This window comes from Coregonus lavaretus (genome assembly GCF_964263955.1).
Source record: "Coregonus lavaretus genome assembly, chromosome: 36".
Lineage (NCBI taxonomy): Eukaryota > Metazoa > Chordata > Actinopteri > Salmoniformes > Salmonidae > Coregonus > Coregonus lavaretus.
In genome coordinates this window covers 28,045,509-28,051,202 of record NC_140023.1, presented here as the reverse complement: position 1 = coordinate 28,051,202, position 5,694 = coordinate 28,045,509, and the positions used below count along the sequence as shown (strand labels likewise).

The 5,694-nt window shown below is 41.1% G+C and overlaps 1 protein-coding gene across 1 annotated transcript; it reads left to right on the top strand.

Moving 5' to 3' along the window:
* Positions 1-220: 220 nt before the first annotated feature.
* LOC311110794 (gamma-crystallin S-1-like) lies at positions 221-1,688 on the top strand (the record flags this gene model as incomplete). The annotated part of the gene is made up of 3 exons (XM_084153360.1): positions 221-307; positions 756-998; positions 1,401-1,688. The coding sequence occupies 3 exons, from the start codon at positions 221-223 to the stop codon at positions 1,686-1,688; spliced, it is 618 nt and encodes a 205-aa protein (XP_084009486.1).
* Between the last annotated feature and the right edge of the window lie 4,006 nt (positions 1,689-5,694).

Below are 5,694 nucleotides of genomic sequence, written 5' to 3'. Positions count from 1 at the left end.
TGCAACTAACCTTTTTCAAACCTGTTCCGAGCCATGTTTTTCTCAGGACCAAACCAGTGTGCAACTCTATTGTCCGGGCCTAGAAAAGAGTCTAACTGGATTTGCATGACAATGGAATTCAATTTAAAGGGAGCATGAGGTTGACATGTGCTTAGTGTCATGGGGGCAGATATATAGAACAGTTTGTGCTGACATGATAACTCACGTGATTTTAATAACAATGCTCTGTCCTTTTTTTCTGACACATAAAAGGCTCTGGGATGAGGACAGGCCTGTCCTGTTGACCTTCACAGTCATGATGGTTAAGGTAAGCAGAACATATCATTGTCCTAAAAAAAAAAACATTACAGACCTTCTTTTCCAGTCTATTGCAATTCCATTTCAGATTTAGTCATAAGGGTTTTGTTTGAAATCATAATTGTAGTATGATCCCAGGACAATTGTAGCCTGGTTCCAGATCTGATTGCCCTGTATAGCCAACTAACGGTTGTTTGGCATGACATTGACAATGACCATGACAATAGGTGTTAGTGAGACAGCACATACAGATCTGGGACCAGGCTAGGAAAATAGTACTTGAGGGGTTCTCCTATCCTTTGTGCCATTCACAAATATACTTGCAAAGTCAATTTCATCTGTAAATCCAAATAAAGAGGTGTTTTTCACCCAGAAAGAATGTTCTAAGCTAGTTTCATTAAAATGTAGAGATGTGCTTCTGCCTGTATTCCCTTTAACTTTAGCGGCTCTTTGTTCAGATCATCTTCTACGAGGGCAGGAATTTTGAGGGACGCCACTATGAGTGCAGTGGTGACTGCGCTGACATGCACTCCCACTTCTCCCGGTGTAACTCCATCCGGGTGGACAGTGGGTGCTGGGTGGCCTATGAGAAGCCTAAGTATTCTGGGTACCAGTACATGCTGACAAGGGGGAAGTACCCCGACCACCACCGCTGGTCCGGCTTCAACGACTGCATCCGCTCCTGTCGCATCATCCCTGCTGTGAGAATGACTTTATCTTGACCGACATGACACAACATAGCACAAACAAATGCTCTTGACAGCTGGCACAAGTTAGACATGGGTGTATAGGCAATTGACTTGACGCAAATTATTATTTGGAAATGTTTGTATGAGGTATATACAATTGAAATGGACCAAAACAACAGTTTTGTTTGAATCAATACAGGCTTAATTCAGCTGTCAGATTGTTGTCAGATTCAGATTCAAAATTCCCATAAATTTACATCAGCTGTCATGACTGATTAGAACACCTTACATAATTGTTATGACAATGTTTTGTGTAGGTAGAGGGCCTTCATGCTGAGTGTTCAGACCTAAAAGTCTGATATAGAAAACCATTATTTAAGTTCTGTAAAGTGAATCCATTTTCTCTATGCGCAGTATAATGGAAACTACAGGATGAAGATCTTTGAGAGATCAGACTTTGGGGGCAAGATGATGGAGCTGAGCGATGACTGTCCCAACCTGCAGGACCGCTTCCACCTGAGAGACATCTCATCCTGCAACGTCATGGAGGGCTACTGGATCCTTCATGAGCACCCCAACTACCGGGGCCGTCAGTACTTCCTGCGCCCTGGCGAGTACAACAAGCACAGCGACTGGGGCAGCATGAACTCCACCATCGGCTCAGTGCGGCGCGTGACAGAGCTGAAGCAAACCAACCAATAAAGCCAAGTCTCTAGATCTCTCTCTAGCCAGGCTAGATCTCTCTAGCTCTTTCTAGATCCCTCTAACAGCCTTCAGAAGTCTATGCATACTGTACAGGGGATGACAACATGAGTCAATCTCAACATATGGTTGGTATCAGGGAATAAGGAGATTGTCCTTTAATAATTAGACCAATTGATGAGAATATGGCTGGGCTGAAGTAAGAAAGCAGTGGCTTGGAATTCTGGTGTAGTTGTACAAAGAGCATTTAGAAGGCTTTATGCAGACAGAAGTGCATTTATGCACACCCTCCACTCACATTGAATAATAAACCAGTGGACGGTAGGATAGAACAGTATAATCAATTGTGTCCCTAATTCAGCGGCAAAGACAGTTGCAACTTCTTCCAACTGAGGAGCCTGCTTAAATTGTTGTGGTGTTTAAACATTATTCTGACCTCCTAAATCGAAACACATGAATTTGTGTCTAAGGCAAAGTCACTTTGTTAGCTTGTCAGTGTAACACTTGTCGTGGAAATTACCACCAGGGACTCAAAGTCAAACTTTAATGAATCATTCTTTATTATCAGCAAGCTGGAGAGGTCACAGTCAAACTTAGATGCATAAAATACCGGTCTGAAGTGAGCTCTCTTCGGGGCAGTCCCGTTAGTTGTCTTATATACTGCTTACACAGACAAGCTAAGTAGGCATGGTTCATAGGGTTGGTTCCTGCATGTGTCTGGCACCAAATCCTATCTTGACTTATAGAACATATTCACGGCGTTCTGCAAAAAAATTGTCTTAACAACTGTGGCAATGTATTTGGCGAGATCAGTCATATTAGAAGAGTGATCTGGGACAAAAGTACAACATTCATCGCCAATGATTGCACGAGTGCCCCCTTGACCTGCCAAAAGATAGTTAAGAGCCTCTCTGTTTTGCAGAGCCAATTTACACAATTATTTTAGTTCCCCATTCAATTGTTCCAGGGTATTTAGAGTAGCATTGCCAATTTTCTCTATGTGTCTAGAAATGTCACGAATTTGGTCTAGGGCACATGCAACTCCATACCCAGGGAAAAACACACCAAAGAACCTGGAGGCAGGTGCCTGAGTGTGAGTGAAGTCAGCTAGAGACCTCTTATCTCTCCTCATTCCAGGAGGTTTGTAGTCTCTCAAACAGAGCCTTTGGATCTTCTCATTGTTTGGAACGGTTCTCATGGCTGTCACCACAAACCCAACAGTGCAAGCATTTGATCCATTAAGATTCATAGTACATTGTCTTAAAAGGCATTTTTCCTGCCAATGCTATAGTAAAGTTCACCACCTTAACTGGACCCAACCCACACACCCAACAGTCCTTTTCCTTGGATATCAGGTCAGCAATCATTTCTGCTCTAGATAAGAACACATTGTCCTCATGGTTGTAAGGGCCCAGCAGGGTTCTCCTTCCACAATGACTTCTGGGCCATTCCAGGCCTGCATTGGTCCCTTTGGCTCAGGACTCCTTCTACGATTACAATCTTTTGGGTCACTACTCCGGGCCTGCGTTGGTCTCTTTGGCTCGGGACTTATCTCACCCTTATAGAAACATTCTGTCCCAGAGACAGGCCCCCAAATACATTTACACATAAATCATTCCATCTAACCCATAACACATTAATCGCTCCACTTAATTATAAACATACTAAAAACTTGCTCAAGTCAATTAAGTTACAAAAAAAATGGTCAGTTTCCAACAATGCCTCATCTGGAACAATGATCACTCACATGATCCACACGACCTAGAAACTATTTTGACTTTCACAGGGAAGAGAGAGAACATGTTATAACCGTTTCATACCAACCTTGATAAGAATGAGATTGGGGCAAGGTTAGCCCAAGCTACAATCTAGTGGCTCTCCTCACATTTTAGGGTCATCGCTCTGTCTCTAGAAGCCTCGCCTTTCCAAATCATAATTAGAACTATTGATAAATTATCCAACCCAAATTTAGAATGACAGTCCTTAGTGATTCATGTTGGTTCTATCACTCTAATTTAAGACCCTCAATTTAGCACACACTGACACTGGCAGAACGTACATTTACATTGACATACAGTATATTCATCTTATATTTCTAGCATTAACTTTTTTCATTAACTTTTTTCGTCATGCATTCTTAATCTAAATTACTAAACATTTCGCAGTGTGCATATCTCCACAATCAACCTGATACCCCAAATAAACAATTTTGGACAAGCCTAAATCAATTACGGGCACAGTTGACCTCCCCCTCCTTCACGGCACTCATTCTTCTGGCATTTCTTCATTTTCTTCTTCAGATGGCTTTATAGTTCGTCCTCCCAATGGCACACATGTTCAAAGTGGATGGCACTTGATAATGTCCCGATTCCAATATCTGGGGAATAATCTGATTTTCCCAAGCAGACGAATCTCTCACGGCCAATTATGTCTTGTCCATTTTCCTACCAGTACACCAGCAGCATGAGAGAAGTTTGGACAGGATCTCTCTCCATACTCACTCCACTTGGACTCATGTCACACTCCTGAGAGAAAAGGCATGAGAGAAAAGGCTGTTGATAGCTTTGACTGGATGCTGTTCACAGGTTGCTGGCTCGGACTCAGGTCTCATGGTAGAAGTGGTGAAGGACGGTTAGAGGGGGTGAGGCTCACACTGTTATCGGTCGAATTTACCCTTCCCATTACTTCTGTGTGGGTGCTGGTGTGTGTGGTAAAACGTAGGGTGAAAAAAACCAAAATGGCATTACTTAATTTGGAAACTCCCTTAACAGCTGGATCCGGGTACCTTTATACTGTATAGTATACTGTCTCAATAACTGCTCTCCTAAGGCACCTGCCTCAGGAAGCCTTTCAAAATACAGAGTCATTGGTAAACTTGGTAGTGGACATTCATCAGTCCTGGAAGAAAAAAAATTAACTTCGTTTTCAATATGCTACAGCTTAGTCAGTCCTAAGAATTCTTAATCTTAATCGATCTTACTGTATTTTAGGCAGGAAGTCTTGATAAAACCATGAGTATACAGAATCACACATCAGATGATAGTGTCCCGTTAAGCAGAATAGGCACTAAAGTAAACAATTTAGGCACCTTCTAAAGTAAACTTTCTTGTAATCTTATCATTTTGACCTGTTGCATTGACATATGATCTGTACTGATGGGCTCCAGACTATACATTATTCCTCCAGCAGTTGATGTTTGAAGTGTGTGACAATTAAATGTTGGTGTTGTTGATGTTCACTACAAGTAAGTTAGAGCAATCACATTACAGATCAACAAATAAACCAAATAAATCTGTAAATCAAGGCGTCCAAAATAAAACATGTGTACCATGATTGTGAAACAAACATGATACAGAACATCAATTACTGAACTGTACATCATATTTATTTTTCAAAGCATCTGTTGCATGAGGAGACAAAGATAATAACACAAACAGGAAGATGTTCTGAGGATCTGTGTGGACACCAAACGTGACCATGAACATAAAAAACAGAAGGGGATAAAAGTTTATATTTAAAAAAAATTGGAAGTCACAAAAATCTATTAGGGCCAGTTACCAATCATGATTACAAAACATTTTACCATACAAACAATTATTTGTGTAGGAGGGCCACACGTTGTACAAAACATCCAATCTCTGTGCTGTCACTATATAAAACATTCTGTTGAGACCTTGTGCATCACCCACTACAGTGCAAGGGATTGTGATCATCAGACACTCACAATGACGTTTGGCCTCCAGGATCATATATATACACTACCAGTCAAAACTTTGGACACACCTACTCATTCAAGGGTTTTTCTTTATTTTTACAATTTTTTACATTGTAGAATAATAGCGAAGACATCAAAACTATGAAATAACACATATGGAATCATGTAGTAAACAAAAAAGTGTTAAACAAATCAAAGTATATTTTATATTTGAGAATCTTCAAATAGCCACCCTTTGCCTTGATGACAACTTTGCACACTGTTGGCATTCTCTCAACCAGCTTCACGAGG